The 23382-nt window shown below is 33.0% G+C and overlaps 2 protein-coding genes across 3 annotated transcripts in view; both read right to left on the bottom strand.

Annotated features, from left to right (window-relative positions):
* The window catches only part of LOC114326742 (neurotrimin-like), an 880435-nt gene that overhangs the window by 104128 nt on the left and 752925 nt on the right, over window positions 1–23382 (bottom strand). For both annotated transcript variants that reach the window (XM_050643137.1, XM_050643138.1), the window contains exon 6: window positions 15590–15718. In XM_050643137.1, coding sequence (XP_050499094.1) covers window positions 15590–15718 — 129 coding nt within the window. The remainder of the gene's footprint in view (window positions 1–15589; window positions 15719–23382) is intronic.
* The window catches only part of LOC114326749 (lambda-crystallin homolog), a 593088-nt gene that overhangs the window by 525555 nt on the left and 44151 nt on the right, over window positions 1–23382 (bottom strand). The window lies entirely within an intron of this gene.

Here is a 23382-nt window from a genome sequence, read left to right as displayed (position 1 = left end):
TATAGTAGATCAGGCAAATTGTATTATGGATTGAGTGATCTAGCTATCTTTGTCTGCCACATGCGCGGGATCGCTTGGTTAAAAGAGATAGATAGACCACCTATCGACTTTTTGCACTGCATTCCCTGTCTACCCTTATGTCTATGAATACAATTCCATTTAAGAAAAACTGTCACTTTTGACAAAAATTCATAATAAATTGCAATCGTAACTTCAAATTTAAACTAATCGATTTATTTTGGCAGCAAATTATTTCTTGCCATGTGACATATTAATTACATTATTATTTCATTTGTAGAAAGTAGAGAAAAATTACGTTATACAATTTTAGTAATAATTTATTTAGGTACCATTTTTCAATCAAGCAAAGCATTATAGAGCGAATAATGATATTCAATAGAACTTTCACAATTATCTGGCAACTGAACCTCATTGAATTGATGACCAAGTATTTTACTATCTTTGTAATATGTTCAAAAATTACTCAAACATGTTCCGTTGAATGGTTTCACTTTTGATTTGGCGACTTAAAATTTAAACTGTTGACACTCAAAAATAGACACAAAAACACTCCATAGTTAACATAAATTTTAATTTCCAACACACGTGGCAAACAGAAACTCAGAGACCATGTACTTTCAAATACTACTTTGTATAGCACAAAGTGTCACACTGACAAATGCAGCCTTCTAATACATACTTCTAAGCATAATGTGTCATATTTACGTCTATTGTTATAAGCACCGAAGTTTTAGACTCTTCACATTTTTCAATGTGAGTACCGTTTACAGGGTTACGATTTGAGTATGGAAAAAAATGTATACAGCGTTTTTTGTAGGAAATTTTCCGTACTTTCTGATGCGCCTAATTATAAAACCCTAAGAGATTGCTTTCACATGTTCTTTGACATTTTTTATTGTAGACAAGGCGGAAACGGCGGGTTCGTTGGGAAAAATATTCCCATGAGATATTTTTGCATAATCACATTCGTGAGACATCACAGAATAAGGTTCAAGAAGTCGCCCACGATAAAAGTGGGCCAATTTTTTTTAACAATTTTTTTTTTAATCAAATTGCAAAAATCAATATTTTTGGCCCGGACTAATTTTTTTTTAGGATTTTTGGACCATTTTGAACAAAAAAGGTATCTTAAAATTTTTCTCTAAAGTTGATCTTTTTCGAGTTATAAGCAAGTTAAAATTTGAAAAACGCGAAAATGGCCATTTTTAAGACTTAATAACTCGGTCAAAATTATTATTTTGAAAGTCAGAAAGTGACTAAATCAAAGTTTAAAGTCGCCGTTACATGATCCTGAAGAAATCTGTGTCATTAATTGACTACTAAACTGTTGTTTTTAATTAATAACAATGAGTGGTTAGATCGTATTGACGCTGCTGTAAATGTGAGTGCGAGTAAGATGCACAATTGGACTGCTGGAATGGCTTCTCTCTCGCACTCAGCATTTACAGCCCCGCAAACGTGCATGGCGCTAATTATTATTACTTAAAAATAACAGCTTAGTAATAAAATAATGACAAAAATTTCTTCACTATCTTGTAGGGGGGGCTTTAATCTTTGATTTAGTCATATATTGACTTTCATAATAATAACTTTTAACCGAGTTATTAAGCATTAAAAATCGCCATTTTTCGTTTTTTTCAATTTTAAATTGCTTATAAGTCGAAAACGATCAACTTTAGAGAAAAATTATAAGAGATCTTTTTTGTCCAGAATGGTCCAAAAAATTAAAGGAAAAATTGTTTGGGCCAAAAATATTGATTCTTGCAATTTGATTAAAAAAAAATTGTTAAAAAAAAATTGGCCCACTTTTCACGTGGGCGACCGCTTGAACCTTATTCTGGGATGTCTCACGAATGTGATTATACAACAAACTCTCATGGGAATATTTTTCCCTTCGAACCCGCCGTTTTCGCCTTGTCTATTGTCATTTTGAGAATATCTAGAACAAACTCCACCCAAAAAAATATTTGTTTTGCAATATATACATGCATTGATACTTACCTCACTGTTTTTGGAGTGAGCATGTATATATATGCACATGCAAATATGTGATTATAAATAATAATATACAACTAAATAGCTTTATCAATATGTGACTAAGTCATTCTGAAAAAATGTTTTTTATTTATTTCCTTCGATTTGCCCAAACTTTTTGTCCGACATATAACTTTTTGCGTTACAAAATATAATTTGTACATAAACAAATCAAAATTAGCTTGCTATTTATCACCAACATTTTTGCCTATATCTTACATGTTTAGAATGTCCGACTAGGAAAATTTCCCATTCATTTTGTCCGACAGAACTTCCAATTGCTTTTTTAACCTTTCATTAAACTCTCATGCAAAAATCAGACTGCTATTCATCACCAACATAGTTCCTGTGATGTGGCATGTTCTACGTGTCGGACTCGTTAAAATGCCCAACCTTTTTGTCGGACAAATATTTTTTCATATATTATATAACGTTGGCTATTGAATAAACTTAAAAACAACTTGCTATTTTTCACCATCATAAACTTGTCAGGACGACACGTTTATCATGCTCCACCGTTAAAACTTCCCCTGTTTCAGTGTTCCCGTGCATCAATGTTTGTCCGACTAGACACCGTTAAGCTATTAACAAATTTTCATCTTGCTATTAATCAACTTTTTTTTCTTACGCGGGATCCAGGTCTAAAAGGTTCAAACTTAGATATGAGGTAATCTCAGATTTTGCCTTTAACAAAAATGGCGGGCATTCAAAATGGCGACTATACATATGTGACTAATAGCACAATCACTTTTGAACGAGACGTCAGATTTTAACCAAATTTGGTATATACATTCTATTTTTGATGAATAAAGTCGAGGTCTTGAACCGGAAGAATCGGTTTACAAGAAGTGGTGTTTTTCCTGGTTTTTTTGTAAAAATATGTTGTTTTTTTTCAATTCTTTCACCCTGTATGTAATAATTTTTCAAAAAGTTAATACCGCCATTGAAAAGAGCGTAAAAATATTTTTTAGGAAATATTTTGAACTTTTTAGTTATGTTAATTACTATTTAATAAATGCATAAGGCATCTTCACACTTCACATGTACCTATGTGCGGCAGATTCGTGCAAATATTAAAAGAATTATTGTGCATTTAACGGTAGAAGCATATACTTTGGACCACATATACTACACATATAATGGTTCAAATTTAGATATGAGGCCATCTCAGTTTTTGTTCTTTTCATAAAAATAGCGGGCATTCAAAATGGCCACTGTACATATGTGACTAATACCACGATAACTTTTGAACGGAACGTCAGATTTCAACCAAATTTGGTATATAGTTTGTTTATTTGATCGATAAGATCGAGGTCTTGAACCGGAAGAATCGGTTTACCAGAAGTTGTGTTTTTACTGTTTTTCATGTAAAAATATGTTCCTTTTTCAATTCTTTCACCCTGTATATATAAATTTTTCAAAAAGGTAATACCGCCATTGGAAAGAATGTAAACATATTTTTTAGGAAATATTTTGAACTTTTTAGTTATGTTAATTACCATTGATTAAATGCATAACGTATGTTCACATGTACCAATGGACGGCAGATTCATTTTGAATGCCCGCCATTTTTGTACAAGGTAAAATCTGAGATGGCCTCATATCTAATTTTGAACCTTTAATATGCGAAGTATATGTAGTCTAAATTATATGCTTCTATCATTAAATGCACAATTCTTATAATATTTCCACGAATCTGCCGCACTATATATCGTCTTTATCTTCCTAGCTTTTACTTCTCATAAACACTTACTCTTTGCTTTCCTTCCTCCTTCTTTCTCGCTCATTCGCTAATTCACCCATCCATATTTTTACAACTTTCTTTTCATTCTCCAAAGTAAAATCAATGTTTTTCAAAAGTAGCACAACGAGGTTGGTTTACTGCCTCTAGTGAAAGAAGGCCATCTCCTATTTACGTTCTCAAAGTGTATCTCGTATTTGCTCTTGATTATTTTAAACGGCATTTCTTCGTTTGTTAAAATTTATTTCTTTTTAAAATAGTTCTCTTATTCTTCTTTAAGTGCCGTCTACTAATCGGAGGTTTGATATCATCATCACTATCTTTACTCTGTCTACCGCTACTCTGAAGAGTTTTATAGAACGGCATTTAAACCAGCCCCTTAGAGGGCTTCAATCATGACAATATCTTTTTTCTAATACTCCTTCCTCCTCTTATCTTTTTCTATATTATGAGTCTTAGCACATCATATCGCTATCCCGTGATTACGTATCCCAGATATTGTAACTTTCTCATTTTTGTTGTCTTGTCCATGCTATTCTAAGCAAAGCATCCTTCCGTAACACCATATTTCAAATGAATGTAGCTTATTTACACTACGAGGCATAAGTTTGCGATATGGAAAATTATTCCCATTTTCATAATTAATTTTTTCCTGAACAGATTAACCGATTCCGCTGATTTTCTTTAATATTTTAGATTTTCCTTTAGTGTTTATACAGTTGTGTAAAGTTTTGCTCAAACTTCTTTTTTGTACTTATACCAGTTGGAAGAACAGAAAAAATTTTTATGTTAAATTTGAGGCACCTTGTAGGGAATACGAGATAAAAATGTGAGTATACATCGAAATCTCATTGTAGTCTTATGTTTGGTGAAAATTTTGTTTTTTGAATGTCCCTGATATCTCTAGAAAGAAAGAATATAAATGGTTTTGTAGCTTATATGTTTTAACCGAAAAAAAGTTTGAGACAGACTGTAGCCAGGAAGAGGTACAAAAGCGGGTATACATCGATATTGTGTTGTAGTCACATATTTTGTTAACATTTTATTATTTTAACTTTTCTGATATCTTTAACAATAAAGAAACAGAACGCTGTATTCTTTAATTTGTGTTTTAACTGACGACATGTGATACGTGAAGAGGCCATGTTTTATCATACACTTAGATGAAATTATCTCCTATATAAAGTGCGAAAGGAACAAAATGTCCAAAGAAAGAAAATCTGTGTGATATACCACTCGCTATTTAAAGTGCCTCCACATAAAGACACCAAATCCGTTCTTACTTTCAAACAAACTCTACCAAAATACATTACAGACCCTCCATTAAACAATCTCGTCTCTCTTATGTTTCGATGTGCATACCGCTCACTTCCTCGACAAATAACTCGTATAGGTGTCGACCAGAGCTGTCTACGTTATAGGTCTGGATCGCGCGTATGAAAAAAAAGTTGATTAATAGCTAGCTGAAAATTTGTCTTGTCAATAGCTTAAGGGTGTCTAGTCGGATAAACTTTGATATATGGGAACACTGGAACAAGGGCAGTTTTAATTGTGGAACAGGTTTAATTTGAAACGGTCAGACCACGAAAACGGCACATTTATTTTGTCCGACAGAATAGACTTAAACTCTCCGAACAGAGATTAAACTCTCATGTAAAAATCAGACTGCTATTTATCACCTGTCATAATTCCTGTCATTTGACCTATTCTATATGTTCCACTTATTAAAACGCCCATTTGGTGATAAATAGCAATCTGATTTTTGCATAAGAGTTTAATCTCTGTTCGGAGAGTTTAAGTCTGTTCTGTCGGACAAAATACATGTGCCATTTTCGTGGTCTGACCGTTCCAAATTTTTAACCTGTTCCACAATTAAAACTTCCCCTGTTCCAGTGTTCTCATATATCAAAGTTTGTCCGACTAGACACTCTTAAGCTATTAACAAATTTTCAGCTTGCTATTAATCAACTTTTTTTTATACGCGGGATCCAGACCTATTATTTTAACAATTTATAATGGGAAGTAAGCCCCAATATTATTAAAAAATGATTTTTATTAACGTTTCAACGCCCAAATCGGGTGCCGTTGTCAAAATACAAAATACTACTATTATACTTATACAGTAGTAAGTATTTTGTATTTTGACAACGGCACCCGATTTGGGCGTCGAAACGTTAATAAAAATCATTTTTAATAATATTGTGGCTTATTTCCCATTATAAATAGTTAAAGTTATAAAAATGCCACAGGAAAATAGCTTCAGAACAACATCCAGACCTATTATGTGCCTTTCTGTTTTTAAAGTTTTTTTACTGTTATTTTTTATGGTTAATTTAGTTTTGTTTCAGCTAGAACACATGTTAAAGAGTAAAATCACCTATTTTCTTTATTTCTAAGGATATCGGGGACAATCAAAAAATAAAATGTTCACAAAATATGAGACTACAATACGGTTCCGATGCATACTCAGATTTGTACCTTGTCCTTCCTACAGGGTGTCTCAAACTTACCATAAGAAAATCATTTCTTTTATTCCACCCGATATAAGTACAGAAAATAAGTTTGTAATTATATCACTAAAAATCAACTTTGAAAATGACCATAATTTTCTATATCCCTAACTTATGCCTCGCAGTATTATATTCTTGGTTCAATGTCCAGCTTTTAAGTCCATATTGCCGTAAGAATAGTTATACAAAACACTAATTTATTACTCTAATGTCGATTTTTGAAAATTTTTACAGTATACTGTATATACAGTGTATTGCGAATTTTCACAATGGTTTATACTGTACTGTAATACTGTACTGTAATTTATATCACTAAAAATCAACTTTGAAAATGACCAAAATTTTCTATGTCCCTAACTTATGCCTCGCAGTATTATGTTCTTGCTTCAATGTCCAGCTTTTAAGTCCATATTGCCGTAAGAATAGTTATACACAACACTAATTTATTACTCTAATGTCGATTTTTGCAAATTTTTACAGTATACTGTATATACAGTATATTGCGAATTTTCACAATGGTTTATACTGTACTATAATATCTAGGTTATCCTTTATATGTTAGAACTGTTTATTATTATTGATTGGAACAAAATAAAACCTCAAAGTTAAATCCCCAGAAACCTATTTTCGAAACGAGCTTGTTTAGTGATAAAATATTAAGCGATCTATTCGCTTAGCAGGAACTATTTCAGCTGATCCTTACAACGTTCTAAGAAAACAGGAAACTAAGTTTGTTGTTACATAAGAACAATTTCTGCGGGGCAAATTATAGCTTACGTTTTCTACCGCAGTTTACAGAACTCCAACCAACCAGTCGGAGGAAAATTCGTGCCGCACTTTGACTAACAACACAACTTTTAGTGAACTCTCGAGAGCCGCGATCAATTATTGACGTTGTAAACTTCATTTTCGGTTAACTTTCATTATTTACCTAATAAATTTCAGTTTATCTCGTTATTCTGACTTCTCAATCTGCTTTTGCATCATTTCCGGCTGCGCTACCAAAACGAGCAGAAAAAATTGCGGGTATTTATCTTCGTTTGCTTCGATGACGGGGGAAATTTACTCGTTGGAGCTTAAAATAATTTTTCTTTTGTTTATTAGGTCCATTATATTGGATATATTCCGCTAGATGAAAGACGAAACAACGGCTTATACTTTTATTTTTGTGTTGTTTAAATTAAAGATAAAACGAGCATTGTTTCATTATTTTAATATGCTCCGCAGTGCTATATCCTTTAAGGTTTAAATATTTTTTATTAAAGGTTAAATCCGTTGTTAGCTACAATATAATTATAACTAATTAACGAATTAAGTTGATTGCAACTAGTTTGCTAGAGAGTATGTAAACTGTTTGGAATATTCTCAGCATGTTTTTGAAGTGTATATTTAGGACAATTAGGAAGTACTGTAGATTTTAAGAGGAAACAGGAGCGATCAACAGGTAGCAACAAACGCGTTCCAAGATTGCGGCTCTAATTTTAAATATTTTGTCGAGATATTTGGCACACATATTCGTAATATAATAAAGAATGGCTGTACAGAGCCCAATTTTAGAAATATGTTAGTATGTGGAAATTACTCTACAACTAAATAAAATATTGAAAAAAGGAGCCTGTACCGCCATTAAGAAAGACAAAAAAATACACTTTCTTCAAATAAACTTTTTTATCCCATGCCTAGATTTTGTGTAATTTTGGAACTACTAAAAATCGACTTTTTTATAACAAGAAATTGAACGTCACTGACTTGGCAACATTTCGCGCCTATGTGCATAAAAATTATTGTTTTTGATAGTATAAACGTCACTGTCAGTGTCGAATTACCGACGCACTGTTGCCTCACTTTTGAAAGTTCGCAGAACTTTCGCAATATTGGACCACGTTTGTTAAAACCTGTTGATCGCTACTGTATCACCTTAAAGAGTTGTTCACGGTGTTCATCTAAGGCCGCACCTACACTTGATCCGTATTTCTCCGATCCGATCCGACGTTGGTTTGAAATCAAACTCATGATATTCATGCCTATTCTGTAACTCATTTCGATGATAGAAGTCAGGAAAATCGAATATAAGTGGCCAAGTCGAATAGAAATAGTCAAAATCGGTATTCCATAACTCCCTCGGAATCTCTACAATCGGAATACTGAATAGAAATGACTTCGACACCATTTACGCTGTCGAAATTTGATTTCGATAATCGGAATTGTGTTTGACACAAGCGCATTTTATTTAGTTTTGGCGTTTATATTTTATATCGTGGATGTCTCGAGGATATTAAGAAGGTATTTGACAGGGATAAATTAAAGGACGTTATCCATTTATTGTACGCAAGAGAGGTACCTCTAGGAATATTTAAAACGATTGAAAATATCTATCAGAACAACACAATAAAAGTAAAAGTAGGTAGATGAAAAACTAACTGACCCAATTGAAGCTGGCAATGGGATAAGACAGGGAGATTCCCTGAGTCCTCTGTTGTTCAACCTGATCATGGACGAAATAATAAAAAAAGTAAGACCGAAAAAAGGATACCAAATGGGAGAAAAACAACTTAAAATAATCTGCTATGCAGACGACGCAATACTAATCTCTCAAAGTGAAGATGATTTTTACAACGTATGCTGCACGAATTTAATATAACCGCTAGAAAATTTAACGTGTTAATTTCCCCAAAAAAGACTAAATGCATGGTTATAACAGCAGATCTAATAAGGTGTAAATTAGAGTTGGAGGGTCAAATAATAGAACAAGTCATGGAGTTTAAATATCAAGGCATCACACTATGCAGCTACGGAAAGTTCGAAACAGAAGTGGAAGATCAGGTGAATAAAGCAAATAGAGCCGCAGGTTGCCTGAATGAAACAATATGGAGAAATAAAAACATCGGAAAAGAAGTGAAAGGCAGAATTTACAAAACAGTCATCAGACCAATAATAACATACGCGGCAGAAACACGACCTGATACAGAAAGGACAAAAAGAATGCTAGAAATAGCAGAGATGAAAACATTGTGAAAAATCGATGGTAAGACGCTATGGGATAGAGCTAGAAGTGCAGATATACGAAGGAGATGCAAGGTGGCAACATTAATAACTGGGTGAAAAGCGGAAGAGTAGAATGGAACGACCACAGAAGCTGAATGACAACTTACTGGAGGCACATTAAAAAACAGACAGAGTAGTGTCTATATAAAAAGAAGAAGAAGACATTTTATATCTACTAAAAATAATTTATTACTACTTATTTATCATTATTTATAGTATTTTTACCTTTTATATCTGCTTAATTTTTAGACTGTGGTGGTATTTACTTAGGGAATTATATATTTAATTTAGACATGTACGAGTATGCATCAAACCTAACCTTAAAATTGATTTGTCATCCGAAAGATCCGAAAGATGAACATTCAGATTCTGAATGTTGAATGTTTGCCAGCCACAGTGTTGCCAAGCATTTTTTGTTAATTTCTTGTACAATTTCAATCAATGCCCTAATGTACAAGAATATATTGTACAAGATTGTACAGTTTACTTGTATTTGTATTAATTAACGTTAATAGAAAAGAAAATAATTATAGAAGAGACACCGTTTTTGGGAAAAGTTTTTTATAAGTTATTTTAGCTGGAATCAAATCTTAAGATTGTATATATTAGTAATATCTTTCATTATACATCATAGCTTCATTTATCTTTTTTATTTATCAGTTTACCTTCTTTTTTAGAGCAATTTTAATTAACTTTGATTTAAAACCATTTTTAATCTTTTGAAGTTTTTGTGTCCAATATTTACACTAACATTTTATTGTTTACTTTTCAGAACTTTTCCTTTTTGTTATTTCAAAACTATTTTTAAAAAAGCAACTGTATGTACTGTGATAATATGAAAAATTGAAGACATGGCAACGGTGTCGTATTTCAAATTTAGAACCAGTAACAAACGGGTCACAGAACACTAATTTCGCTTGACAATGCGGGGTTGCCACCCCCACTTGACCGCGTGAAATAGAAATTGCCGATTTCGATTTAACTTGCTTACGATGTGAGTTACAGAATACCAATCCAAACACGAAAACGACGCGATAGATATCAAACATTCCGATTTCAGGTAATTACGATTAGACTTGTTCATTTCTATTCGATTTGTTAAAAGTTGCAGAATAGGGCTGATTTTAAATGGCGGCACCTACATTGGATCTGTAAATCGCCCGATATCGGGCGATTGATAGGAGAAGCTACAGCAGAGAAGCAGTTCGACGTCGGTCGATATCGGATCGAATCGGATCGGAGAAAAACGGATCCAGTGTAGACGCCGCCATGTAATATTATGACTATGGGTTTATTTTTTAATCCGACGTCGAATCGTATCGGATCGGAGAAATACGGATTCAATGTAGGTGCCGCCTAATCAGAATATTTGTTTTCACTGCGTATTTCTGTTCTTGAGATGCCATGGCTTACGAATGTTTCTAAGTCATGACATCTGCTTCCTTTTAATTCCTCTTCGGCCCTCGATTTTACCTTTTATGGTAAGCTGAAGGATTCTGTACCGGTCTCCTCTTAGAACATGCCCTTTATGTGAAATATTTCTTACTTTTTTTATTTAATTTATTAATCATACGGGAAAACCCCATTAAAAGTGTAATTATAAAGTCAATAATAATAATAACTAGCATCAACACAAAAAAGTAGTACACATAAGAAGATACAATACAATAATACAAGCAATCACAATATACCTAAAATATAAGATGTAACAAATATATCTAACATACAACACTAAATTTAACAAGACGTATTAACAATAATGAAACAGACATTTTTGCAAAAATGAACATCATAAAGCCAGAGATCTCTCAGTTGATCCAATGAAATATTGAAAACATCGACATTACTAACATTCAATAATCCCATATACCTATCGACTGGGCTATGAAAACCATAGGACGTTCTGTGGTAAGAGACATTGAATGTTTTATGATAGCGAAGGGCTCGATTGGGAACATTAAAATCAATTTGGCGCAAGAGACTTGGACAATCAATTTGTGCGTTAATCAACTTATGCAGAAAGACCGCACCAGAGATGTCATGACGTAATCTGAGAGGAAGTAGAGAAAGATGGGACTCTACAGTTGAGTAATCATGGTTAACTATAGTTAGATAAGATTTGAATGCGCAGTAAGGTAAAAATTTATGTTGGATCCTCTCGACCGTATCGATATGGTTTTGATAGTAAGGGGACCAAACTACCGAACAGTACCCCAACAACGATCTAACAATTGAGCAATAAACCAATCTCGTTGCTACCACAGAAAAACCCTTACAATTTCTCATAACAAAACCTAGAAGCTTAGATGCCTTTACAGAAATAGCATTAATGTGTTCTATAAAAGAAAGTTTTTCATCCATAATGGCACCTAAGTCTTTAATGGAAGAAACGCGATTGAGTTGTTGGTTACATATAGTATAACTCGTTTCAACCCTCCCAATCTTATGTGTAAAACTTATGAAAATGCACTTATTGGTATTTAAATTAAGTCTATTTTGAACACACCAGGCATGTAAACAGTCTAAATCCTCCTGCAGCAAATCTTGGTCTCTAATTGTTTCTATAACTCTCCAGAATTTTAAATCATCAGCAAACATTAGACATTTACTATTACGAAAGCTGTCAGTTATATCATTAACAAAGATGTTAAAAAGGAGAGGTGAAGTATGACCACCCTGAGGAACTCCAGAACTTACTTTTATTTCATCGGAGAGATGACTACCAATCTTCACCCTTTGACTGCGACCCGTTAAGTAATTTTTTATCCACTCCACAAATCCAGCATGAAAACCAAACAAGACCAACTTACACAAAAGAACTTGATGATCCACACGATCAAAGGCCTTAGAGAAATCTGTGTATATTGCATCGATTTGCTTACATCCTCGATCTGAGTTAGAAGGTCAGACTGATAGCATACCAAATTTGTCGCAGTGGACTTATTTTTGCAAAAACCATGTTGTGACTCAGATAGTAAATTTCGACAAGACCAAGAAAGCTGCTTAGCTACAAAGCAGTCAAACAGCTTAGGAATAGCAGATTGGATGCAGATACCACGGTAGTTTTCAACATTATCCTTCAGACCACTCTTAAATACAGGTACAATATAACTTTCCTTCCAGGCTATCGGAAACGTCGAAGTTTCCAACGATTTATTAAATAATAAAAATAATGGTACAACAATCGTACAAACACACTTTTTCAGCAGGAAATTTGGGACGCCATCAGGACCAGTAGTGAGCTTATTGGGAATCGACCTAATACAATTAAAAATATCAGGAACAGAAATAGGATGTGTATGAATACTTACATTAGAGTTTTTAATTTCGGAAATTGTAGGCAATTGAGAGTGATTGTTGTTAGGTATGTACACTGTCTGAAAAAAATTCATAAACAACTTGGCTATATCTAGACCATTACAAGCGGTATGTTCCTGGTAAAATAAGGAATTAGGTAAATGATGACCTGACCTTTTGTCATTAACATACTTCCAAAAGGATTTAGGATTATTAATTAGGTCTGACTCAATCCCTCTAATATAGGTGTTAAAGCATATTTCAGATAAACGTTTACATTCAGCTTGAAGACGTGAAAACTTCATATACTCAGTGTCAGAATGATTTTTAAGATAAAGAAGGTGCGCATACCTTTTTTCCCTTGTTAATTTTCTTAGGTCTGAGGAGAACCATTTAGGAAAGGTAGATGTTCTATATTTTTTCAGAGGAATAAAGAGAGAAATCCCTGTTAAAAGGATATCATAGAAGAGACTCGTTGCATCATCAACGTTATTATCCAAACACCCATCCCAATTAATGAATGAAAGAAAGTTATTCAGTTCCAAACAATTACCGTTCCTAAAATCATAAAAAAAATTTTCATAAATCAATTTTGTAGTGTTAGTGTCATTTAAGTTGAGAGCTATGGAACATTCATACCCTACGCCTACATGGTGTAAACTTGGATCAACAAGTGGATCTCCCGCTTTGATGACATTCAGTTCCCTAACGTTAGAAAAAACTAAATCTAAAAATACATTACGATTGTTAGGGACATTGTTATTTTGGAAGAATTTCAAATAAACAAAAGCTTGAGCTACATCCACCGCAGGATCTCCACCAGGACAATTCACTAACACACCATACTCATCATTATCCCATGCTGCATTAGGCAAGTTGTAATCACCAAATACGAACATACTATAAGATGAGTACTGCAAAACTAAGCTCTCAGCAGTTTGACAATGCCTAGAGTAAATTTCACGTGGAGACTTTGGGGGAATGTAAACACCACCGATCACAAACTCTGTGTTATCGCACTGGCATAATATGTATAATTGTTCAACACGAACTTCATCAACCGAAATACGCTTAGACTTAATTCTGTTATTAATAAAGATTATTACTCCACCACCACTCTGCTTTGCACTAGTCATTTGATTGCGATCACACCTGTAGATACTGAAACCCTTACAATTCACCTCACCATCAGCAATGCTAGCATCCAGATTGCTTTCGACCATAATAATAATGTCATAGGAACAGCATGAAATATTTTTATTAACCTCTAACGTTTTGCAACGTAGGCCACCAACATTTTGATAATAGACCATTAATGGGAGAGAAGCTAGTTTTTTGGTTTAACTTCCAACACTACAGGAACCCCATTTCTATACCTAATAACTAAGTTTTCTTCACCCGCAGATTTTCTTTCTTCTAAATTCTTTTTGGCAGCCATATATGCATCTTGTTGCATCTTTGTGAGATCATTAGCTATTCTTATATTAGAATTCCGCAGCTTATTTCCCGATTTCAAAGCAGTTTTCACTATATCAGGACTATTACATATTACCTTCAGTGGTCTCCCTTTTGCACTATTCTCCAACCTTTTACCAACACGTATTACTTTATTTACCGATTCCATATTGATCTCCAACTTAGTAAATAACTTATTGATTTCTGACTTATCATGTAGTATACGGTTATTAAGATTCTGAGAATCAGATTCTGGCACGTTGAATACCATCAGATTTTGTGACCTTATAATTCTTTGATTTGACTCATACAAAATAGTTTCAGTGGAAATGGCTGTCGGCGTTTTCTCCAACTTTTGCACCTTTTCTTTTAATGATCTAATTTCATCCTCCAAAGCAGTTATCTTCCTAACCATGATAGGTACACTCTTGAATGCAGAACGACACTGTCCACAGAAATGCATGAGTAATCTTTTTTGCAGGGTCACTGCTCTGGCTTCTGTTGCTGTTAATCCAGAGCAACTCTCTTGAAGATGTGTACGTACACGACAACTATCACAAGCTATGGATTGTTTCTCGTCATCACCAAGCTCCGAGGAGCACACATTACAAGATCCATTCATATTCATTAAATTTAACTAAACCAATAAAAATATTCAAATCTTATTAATAATTGTCGGCAAACTAATGTAGGCACGCCACTGGTAGAAATTATAAGCTGGACTGACCTTAATTTAATTAAATTCCCTGGTAATTGCTTTTGAGCAAAAAAAACACAAACAATAAAACCAATAATGCACAAATTATCACCAATATCTTGATATGGAAATACTTATTTTCAACAAAACAACTACCAACAGTAAAAGTAAATCTTTCTTGATGGACAGGTATACTTTACAACAATTAATTCATAATTTAAACCACTAAATTTACCAAAACTTGAAGCACATTATTGCTATCTTCTTGTTAGTTTTAACCTTAATTGACAACGTTTGTTACTTTAATAGTTTTTGATCTCGCAGACGGCATTTGTTGAAAACCCGAGTCCACCACTGGTGAATTACCAATTGCGTACTGCCGGTATTACTTCTTGAGATCAAAGTGCCGACATGGAAGAGGTTTTACTGTCCCCCTTTATACTGTGGTATTGCAATAAAAACAGATTTAGGCCATTCTTCAGTGAATTACCGAAAGCAGTGGAAGAAGACCAAAGGTCACTTGATGGGAGAATGGTTGGGGATGTGATTAGGTTAAGAGGATTGATATTAGTATAACCTGCGAAGTAAATTATAAAATATATAATAAATAACATAAATACATGGAAAATTTAATTAAGGAAGCAGACTCCAGATGGGGATAAAGGAAATATGGTTATAATAAATGCATTAAGTTACCAGAAGTCTGCAATTCTCTTATTAATACGTTATATATTTTTAAACAAATTAAAAACGATAAAAAATATTCATAATAATTATTATCCAACTTACATTGTACTTTTAGTTGAACTCTTTTACTGATAGATGGCGGTACACCATTTGATGCTATGCAGAGGTATACTGCCATGTGGAGCCTGCTGACCTTCGTTATGAATAATATTTCTCCATCAACAACATTCACTGCAACAAAAACGCTAAGTTAAACAAAAGTTTATTATTACTCCAATCGTCAGAGATTAAAATGCCACTGAACCTTTAATAATAAAAAGAAGAAGCTGAATTTTGCTGAGAATGTCAATTTCAGCACTACATAAAATATTTAATTTTATTTATGAAACTGGTTGCTATCCTCAGCAGTGGTTGCTCTCTACATTTATTCCCCTACCCAAAAAAGTCAATGCAAAAAGATGTGAGGATCACAGACTCATTAGCCTGATGAGTCACACTTTAAAAATATTCTTAAAAATACTACATCAAAGATTATACAAAAAATGTGAATGGGACATTAGTGATTCTCAGTTTGGGTTTAGGCAAGGTTTGGGAACAAGAGAAGCAATAGTAGCAACACAGGTGTTGGTCCAAAATTGTTACGATCAGAGGAAGGACGTATTCCTGTGCTTTCTAGACTACGAGAAAGCGTTTGATCGTGTCCAACATCACAAGTTAATGCCGATCCTCAAGAAGCTTGATATAGACCAAAAAGACATAAGATGCATTGAAAACTTGTACTGGTATCAGGCAGCACAATTAAAAATAGACAATTCTATATCCAAATCCATACATATAAGAAGGGGTGTTCGGCAGGGATGTGTGCTTTCCCCTCTTTTATTTAACATTTATTCGGACGCCATATTTCAAGAGTTTTTGGAAGATGCAGAGATGGGAATCAAAGTGAATGGAGTATTAATCAACAACATACGATATGCTGATGATGCTGTCTTAATTTGCGACAACATAGCAGATCTTCAACAACTTGTCACTATAATCGGAGAATACAGTAAGCGAATGGGATTAGAGATTAATACCAAAAAGACCAAATTCATGATCATCTCCAGAAACTTGGATGCATTTGAAAACTCCACCATAACACTGAATACTAAGTCCATTGAGAGAGTGAGCAAATTCAAATACCTAGGAACGTGGCTTTTTGAAGACTGGGCATCGGACAGGGAAGTAAAATGTCGCATTGAGCAAGCTCGACAAGCTTTCGTAAAATTCAGGAAGGTACTGAGCTGCTCAGAGTTCGACCTTACACTGAGACTAAGGTTTACTAAATGCTACGTGTGGTCGGTGCTGCTATATGGCATAGAGGGCTGGACACTCAAAACGAGGGATATAAACAGATTAGAAGCCTTCGAAATGTGGCTTTATCGCCGTATCCTAAAGATACCATGGACGGCGAAAGTCACAAATGTGGATGTCCTTAAAAGAATCAACCAAGAACGTCAGCTTTTCGAAAACATCAAGAAAAGAAAAACGGCGTATTTGGGTCACATCATGCGAAACGAAAAATACCAGTTCCTTCAACTTATAATCCAGGGTAAAATTGAAGGCAAGAGAGGAATAGGACGCAAGAAAATGTCCTGGCTCCGAAACATAAGGCAATGGACAGGGATTACCGACATACAATCACTGATCCACATTGCAAGAAACAGAGAGTTAATGGAAAATGTGATCGCCAACATCCATTAGTGGATTTGCATTTGAAGAAGAAGAAGTCAATTTTGGGACCCAAGGAAGACGAGGGATATCTATAATTTGCAATTCACATCCCATATGTCCAGCGCGGAAAAATTCCAACGATAATGGAACCCTACATACTCAGGTAAAGTCCTTTTCAGGAGCATTTTTCAGTGCGTCACAAATGATAGAAAGAAAGGTAAGTCCGTGATAATACACATTTATAACATTGACATCTGACATGAATCTGACAGTTGTCACATTTTATTGGCAATTTGGCATAAAAACAAGTCAATTGTGTTTATTGCATTTATAAAATGGTATTTTCTTTGATTTGTATTGTCTTATAATTTGTACAGATTATATTCGTAGATATATTATATAATTCGTAAATAATTTTTTTTCTATTATAGCACCATCTATCGACAACTAGAATAAATGTTATAAATCTCTAATCTCTAATTACAGACGTGCCTTTTTTTCTGTCACATGTCACATATAATTTAATGCGTTAGAAAGAAATCGAAAAACTGTGATGCACTGAAAGATGCTCATGAGAAAAATAATAGGAGTAATACGAATAGAAATAAAAATAAATAACTATTTTCATCTCGTTGCAACAGGCAGGCCATTTCGTTAGTTGCAATACGAGGCTAGTCATCTGGATTATTTCAGTTTGGCTTAGATATAGCAATATATTCTTTGATGAAAAAATAACGAGTTTTGAAACCGTTTTGTAAGGGTGTTGTTTCGCTCTATTAACGAACTGAAATATAAGACGGCTTTGGTCGAAGATCAAAATGGTTATTCATTTTTATTTAGATGTAAAAAAGTTTGCCGCTCCTAACCACGGGCTTCCCGCTAATACCCCCTCGTAGGGGTGTATAAAAGAAAGTTCCTGGATGGTACTTGAGTTGTCTTTTGAACCTCAGTTAGATAAATTGGTAACAAAACGTATTCAATTTCACTACATTATATTTGTAATATTCAATTGTATTCGAACCGCAAGAATAAAAAATAACAATATTGATCTGTTTTCGCAAATCGTATGGAATTAACTTCTGTGCTCTTATTGTACATATACACATAAGACATTGCGAAAGCACGTACAGTCACGGTCAAGTAACGTTTTACGTTTATTTGTTGGCCACTGACTTTTTAATAGGGTTAACAACCCAATATATAGGGTTTAATAGGGTTTTTTTGTTCCCAAGTAACTCGAGTAGAGCCATCTAACTAACGCATTGTTCAATGTCAAACTTGCTTTTGTTTTGTTATAATAAATTAATTTATTTATTATAACAAAAATTTTTAATTTGTTTAAATAAGAATTGTTTAAATAATTATACAGCTTTCAAATGAGAATTATTGTGTTTTTAACGTTAAAAGATACACTTGTAGTAAGTTTATCTAAAAAAAGTCTACAACTAAAAAAAATATGTAGTTTTCTTTTCGTAAAAATAAACTGGCGAGTGGCCATAGTTGCCGAGCACGTTAATATAAATAAAAAAAATAATTATACAGCTTTCAAATAAGAGTATTTGTGTTTTTAACGTTAAAAGGGACACTTGTAGTAAGTTTATCTAAAATAAGTCTACAACTGGAGAAAATATGTAGTTTTCTTTTCTTATAAATAAATTAATCTATTATAACAAAACAAAAGCAAGTTTGACATTGAATAATGCGTTAGTTAGATGGCTTTACTCGAGTTACTTAAAGATTTGAAAATTAGTGTGGAGAAAGAGGACAAACACAAAAAGGTGATGGTTCAAAAATTAGGATCCTATTGTTTATATCTTTGCCGTAAATGCCGGTCAACTTTGACCGGTTGTATCTTAGGAACCACTTATGACAATTAAACGTTTTTTCTTTTAAAAGAAGCAACCTGGGGTTTTTTACCAATACCGTTTTCATGATTTAATTTAGTTTAATATTTCCTGAAATATTATATTTGTTTATAAGCCAAAAAATTGTTTATAACTTTAAAATATTCCTGAGGCCGCATAAATAGTCCAATTTCAATTCTGTAAAGTGAGTTAGATGGGAACAGTATCTTTTTATACAAAAATCATAGTTATTCTTATGTATTTTAATTATTGTGGTTATTATAGCGACCGTAAATTTTTAATTTACAATTCAATTGTTGCTAAACTGTTCATTCAATTTCCATTTGCTTCTGGAACTATAATCTATACAAAAATAGATTTTATATTGCCAAGTTATTTAATTATTGATAAACAATTGCTTAAAATGAGATTTTAGTTGAAAATTAAAGATTTTGTTGGAGAAACCGTATTTTTCGGGGAAAATTGTCGTCGAATTAAATCGGGAAAAACACGTCTCTATGCAGAATTTAATTACGGTGAATTTTTATTTGAGTGTTTTTATTGTAAAGTTAAAATCTTTGGAGTTATAGAACAAAAATTGAAAAAAAACACGATATTTGGGCGCCATTTTTTCTATAAAAAAAGTAGCACACTATCTGCGGACTTTGCATATCTATATTATTTATATATACAACCATAAGATTCCATTCCAGCAATAAAATTGCTGGTAAAAAAAATCTTTTCCTTGTATTTTGCTAATTAGCCCAGAGTAGTTATGAATTTTTAAGAATGAATAATAAAATAACTACACCTTTGTTTTCTCTACAGTTTTACATCTAGTGAGTTACATATCACATACTACATCACAAAGAGAAACGGTACAAATAAAACTAAATACGTAGTAAAACACAATAAAAACACCTAAAAATATTACACAGTACATAAGTAATTGGCCCTTAAATATAATTACGTATTTCTAAAAGTAACAATTCTACCAACCGCTTAATTCATTTATTTTTTTGTGGAGTCTTCTGTATCGCCGCCATTATCAACATTCATATTATTATAATGACGATGAGAATACCAATTGAAGATGATTCCGTCCCACTTGTATAATAAATTCGAGCCACTTGTGAATTATTCATCTGCACTTTTCCATATCCTTCGCAATAAATCAACCTCATTGTTGGATTTTCTCGATATCTGCATTCTCATTGTGTCTAGAAGCAACCTACTCCATAGGCGGATCCAATGGATGGAGTAAATAATATAAATACAAGCAAATAATATTTGTCCTGTCGCCAGGGGGTACAACGGCCTCCTTAATTCAGATGGACTTACCCAAGTTTTTTTATGTATTTTGACCCGTAGAACACGAATTTTTTGGGTAACAGTTCAGAGACGTGCGGTATATCTTTTCAATATGATGCAAGTCTTCGAAATGCCGCCCCTGAAGTACCTATTACTGAAACATAACTTTTATTTTTATTAAATGAGCCTACACAAAATGAAGAAAGACTTTTATTTTAAAAACAAAACATACTTTAAATTAAATGAAACATGTATTAAGATTAAATAACATTTACAAAAATTACAATTTTGCCCTTCTGACTTTAATTTTGGCTAACTCGTCAATCAAATTGGTGTAGTCTAAAGTAGTAGCTATATATCATTGAGGACTCTATTGAAATGAGTGCTAACTTTTTTAGTTTTTTTATCTTATGAAACTTCGTAAATAGTTTTTAATAATTTTTAATTTTGAAAAACTTCTTTCTTCACTAGCTACCGAGACAGGGAGTGTTAATAAAATTCTAAGTGGTAGATAGGTACAACTTTATTCAGGTTTAAAGAAATTAGGTTATTTTGGCACAAATAGTTCAAAATTTCAAAACCGTAAAAAAAAGGTTTCATGGAGTATGGTATCATTATATATATCACGCAAGTCTTCTAGATAATTTTTAACTCATACAATATTTTTCTAGTGTTTTATTATCTATTTTCCTACATTAAAAATTTAAATAAAAAATTTAAATTTTTTATTATGATTATGAGTTTCTAGAAACGAAAATCGGTCAATCAAAGAATTAATGGCAATGTCTAAAATATAGTTAAAAACCTTCATTTTAAATTTATCTTCCTCTGTTAAAAACTCATCCACAGATTTTTCGTCAAATCAAATTGGCAATTTTTTCTTCTGGCCCGAACTTCATTTTCAGCTGGAAATTCGTAACTTCTATTAAGAGTTTCTGCAATTTAATTAGCAGTAGTTTTCATTTGGTCTTAGCCAGATTGTCTGTAACTTTTAATTTTTTCTATAGATAATGGCATTTCTACACAATCTGACTTTATAGTTACATGTTACAACATCTTCGAGACTGCAATATTGTGCCAAATAACTACACCCCATATTATTAATTTATGAATTTAATATTTTTTGCTAGTCCTCGTGCTTTGAATATTGGTTTCTAGGGCTTTGTTGACATCGTCTATTGTTTCGAATAAAGCATCATATATTTCACAAAATTGAAATCTCAAAAATTTCAGTGCATATATTCGACTTGACAATGTAGTAGTACTTAATGGTTCTAGAGTTAGTTGTGAAACATGTTTTTTCAGAACTTCCCAACGCTTTGTAAAATCAGAAAAAAAGTGTACAGTTCCTGTATAATACAAAAAAGGTTTGTTGTTTCTGTAGAAGAAGGCGCTGCGTCATTTATGACTAAGTTTAAAAAGTGGCATGCGCAGGGCACGTAAAGCGCTCTCGGATATTTTTCAAATAAGCATTCTATTTTGCACACCCTTTCTTATTTCTTTCATATCGGCCCATTATCATAGCATTGTCCTGTAAGCAATTTTAACACAAGACCTAACTTTTCCCAATTTGTCAAAATAAGTTCTGTTAAACCTTCACTGGTTGAATCACTAGCTTCAAAAAAACCAATAAAAAAATTCTCCGATATTATATTTATTCTGACAAAAATTAAAAGCGACAACTCTTATTGTCAACGCGAATTATTCAATATGAGAGACATTTGGTGTACAATCGGCGATTATAGAAAAATATTAAGCGATTTTCTTTTGCTTAGATAAGCCACAAACCATTTATCAGACTCTCGTTGAACTATTCTGATATATTCTTCCATTACTGAAGATGAAACTCAGAGAGTAATTGTACTAACTTTAAAAAGTTTCCATTATTAGGTTGAAACAAATGTTCAGTTGTTCCACGAAAAGCTAAACATTGTGAGGCCAAAAGTCTAATTATTTTCAAAACTTCTCTCTAATGTTGAAATATAAAATATTATAATATTAAATTTTACTGATTATGCCGCTCCCCTGTAATGCCGCTTGATGCGGCTACCTCACCGCATCATAGCACGGCACGGCCCTGTAACAGTTGATCCGGATGTTGATAAGATTGTTATAAACAAATAACTTGAGGAATTACATAACATAGATTTTTCGCAAAACAAAACATTTTTTGTATTTTTTGGGTGATTCTCAGCAAAAAATGGTCTTATAAGTTTTTTCGTGGGACTCATAGTTTTCGAGATAAACGCGGTTAAACTTTCAAAAAATCGAAAAAGAGCAATTTTTGAACCCGAATAACTTTTGATTAAAAAATAAAATAGCAATTCTGCTTACAGTATTTGAAAGTTCAAGTCAAACTCTATCGGTTTTGATTATTTGCATTGCTAAAAATTAGGTTTTTATTTGTTAAACAAAGCCATAAACACATAGTTTATCCCGTGCCCAATGCATGCGTTTTAATGTACGTAATCTACGTAGAAATTGTCTGTACTATGCGCGCCTACTCGTTCGATTTCAAATGAGAAATGAATTGAAAACATCATTCAATCACTATATGTTTATAGCTTTGTTTAACAATAAAAAAATTAATTTTTAGCAACGAAAGTAATATATAAGCAAAACCGATAGAATTTGAACTTTCAAATGCAGTAAGCAGAATTGCTATTTTATTTTTCAATCAATATTCGGGTTCAAAAATTGCAATTTTTCGATTTTTTGAAAGTTCAACCGCGTTTATGTCGAAAACTATGCATCCTACGAAAAAACTTGTAAAAATATTTTTTGCCTAGGATGACCCAAAAAATACAAAAAAATGTTTTGTTTTGCGAAAAATCGCTGTTATGTGATTCCTCAAGTTCTTTGTTTATAACAATCTTATCGACATCCGGATCGACTGTTACCCAAAAAATTTGTGTTTTCCGGGTCAAAATACATAAAAAAATTTGAGTAAGTCCATCTGAATTAAGGAGGCCGTTGTACCCCTACTGGCCAATATAATTTTTTAATTGAATTTCATCAAGGTAAGTA

Source organism: Diabrotica virgifera, chromosome 2, assembly GCF_917563875.1.
Source record: "Diabrotica virgifera virgifera chromosome 2, PGI_DIABVI_V3a".
Lineage (NCBI taxonomy): Eukaryota > Metazoa > Arthropoda > Insecta > Coleoptera > Chrysomelidae > Diabrotica > Diabrotica virgifera.
Note: the sequence above shows the minus strand (reverse complement) of the source record. Positions and strands in the feature narration are given on the sequence as shown.